Source organism: Musca autumnalis, unplaced genomic scaffold (assembly GCF_047663935.1).
Source record: "Musca autumnalis isolate F117 unplaced genomic scaffold, ASM4766393v1 scaffold_526, whole genome shotgun sequence".
Lineage (NCBI taxonomy): Eukaryota > Metazoa > Arthropoda > Insecta > Diptera > Muscidae > Musca > Musca autumnalis.
The window spans coordinates 1339-3513 of record NW_027412118.1 but is presented as its reverse complement, the minus strand read 5'-3'; the positions used below and the strand labels follow the sequence as shown (position 1 = coordinate 3513).

The window sequence follows — 2175 nt, the reverse complement described above, 5'->3', positions numbered from 1 at the left end:
ATCTATGTAATTTATATGACGATATCGAGTTCCGTCTCGAAGATAGATGCAGAAGCATCCAAGTCTCATGAAATGCAAGGGTCAGCTTCGTCAAATCAATCATATGTCCATATAAGAGCAAATATATCTTGACCCATAATATTTGCAATCTAACTTCTTACGTCGTTTGTTAAGCAAACTTTAACACACAATCCATGCAATTTATAAGAAGATATATGATGAGACGACTCCTAGTCTCATCACAAATGCACCCAAGAAACCAAACTAAAATAAACTAAGAAAAATGAAAACACACGCGCTAGCGATGTTGTTCACTTCGTTGATTTAGAGAGACTCTTTATTTACTACAAAATATTTAAACCTAAATCTTGCATCTAACAATAACACACATACATTTTGTTTACACACATTAGAAATGCACTCTGTGTCTATAAATACATCATGCACACACACGTTGCGTTGGTAATGGAAAATAAATTTTTTATTATAGACCCTTCCTTATCTTTACTATTTTGGGCACGACATTTGTTCCATTATTTATGACAGGCAGTCGGTTATTTTTAGACATAGATTCTTCGAACACATGCATTAAAAAGAAATCTACCTGACTCTATTTACACAGAAAAGAGTCATCTACAAAATTCACCATTCTCCCCGCCTTAAAAGATTCTAATCTTTTAACAGTTAATACAGGACATTGAACATTTTCTTTATCTGACTCAATTTACATTAAATAGTTTAGATACAAAACTAAGCACTCTTCTGGTCTTAAAGTATTCTAATCTTTTAACAATAATGTATGTATGTTATTTTTTACTAAATAGGAATATTATCATAATCATTATCATAATGTAATATTTTTCATTACTTATTTTCTAAGTTAATAATAAACAACATATAAAGACTTATAATGACTTAATTCTAGGTGATTGCACCCAACACCTTCAGCAACCAGTAGGGATGAGGACTTCTTTTCCCTCCATGAAAGACGTGGTATATCCAATTTCTTCGTAAAGGATATTTCTCGCCACTAATACTTCCTTCGTTAATTATACGATGACCTGACACATGACGTATAATTGTACGCTTGACACGATCTGCACCAGCAAGTTCTTCTTCATTGGCATTATATAGCGTTGTCCTTATGTTTTCTCCACTTTTCCATTTTCGTGGCTTCATCATTATTTTTGTTGGTGGTTCTTGTGCTGTCGACGTTACAAACCTTTGAGATACGGTAGCACCGCCATCGATTTGCACTTCATTGGTACTTTTCTGTTGTACCTTTGCCTTAGGATCACCTTTGGAAATTTCGATGTCATCTTCTCTGCTAGTTACAACCCATTCCGTTTGGCTACTATCTTCTTCGCCACACAGTAGTTTGTCGTAGGCAGCACTTTCTTGTAGCTGCTGTGCCATTTCATCACGGCACCGTTGAAATTCAACTTCCTGTCGAGCAATTTCTCTAAGTCAGAATTGCGGGCATTCAATGCAGAATATGTAGATTCCAATGCAACAATTCGGCTCTTCATGATATTAATTTCAGCACGACTAGAACTCATTTGTCCTTCGAATTGGGCACGCAACTCTTGCAATGTGGCTTCATACTGTGCAGAAAGACGAGTGCGCAATTCATTAATTTCTTCTGAATGAATTTGGTCCTTGAAGGTAAGTTCGTTACGCAGACTATGAATGTTCTTTTGTTGATACTCGAAATATTTTCTTAATTCATCAAGGTCCTCAACGGTCTTTTCTTTTTCAGAATTAGCAGCATTGTATTTGGCCCTCAGGTCTTCAACTCGTGATTCATACAGACGAGCATTTTCCTCAACAATTGAGCAAGCAGTGGCTTTTTGATCCAACGTGGCCTTCAATCGCTCATTTTCTTCACGTATTCGATATATTTCACTTTTAAACTTCCGCGAAACATCACTGCGAACGTTTTCATTTTCCGTTTCCATAGTTTCCTTGTCCCCACCAACTTTCTGAGTGGAACCTACATTAACTGAAAACGTTACTGTTTTCTTAAATTCAGGAATAATCACAGTTTCAATTTTCCTAATTCAAATATTATCTACCTATCTAGTATTTAACTTGGGAACCCGTTTCCCATTGACTTCTTCATAATCTTTTACTTTCATCTCTTTAGGTGCTACTCTAGCAAATTTCCCACTTCGC

At 35.8% G+C, this 2175-nt stretch overlaps 1 protein-coding gene across 1 annotated transcript; it reads right to left on the bottom strand.

The window, feature by feature from the left end:
• Positions 1-921: 921 nt before the first annotated feature.
• LOC141388092 (lamin Dm0-like) lies at positions 922-1958 on the bottom strand. Its single transcript, XM_073958138.1, has 2 exons — positions 1523-1958; positions 922-1460 (listed from the first exon to the last, which is right to left on the bottom strand). The coding sequence occupies exons 1-2, from the start codon at positions 1956-1958 to the stop codon at positions 922-924; spliced, it is 975 nt and encodes a 324-aa protein (XP_073814239.1).
• Positions 1959-2175: the final 217 nt, after the last annotated feature.

Bases quoted from the DNA above. Each gene is read 5' to 3' on its own strand.
- LOC141388092 (XM_073958138.1), bottom strand. From the start codon at position 1,958: ATGGAAACGGAAAATGAAAACGTTCGCAGTGATGTTTCGCGGAAGTTT. The intron at 1,461-1,522 runs GCCGAATTGTTG...TCTGACTTAGAG, and splicing joins TGAAATTAATATCATGAAGA to AAATTGCTCGACAGGAAGTT.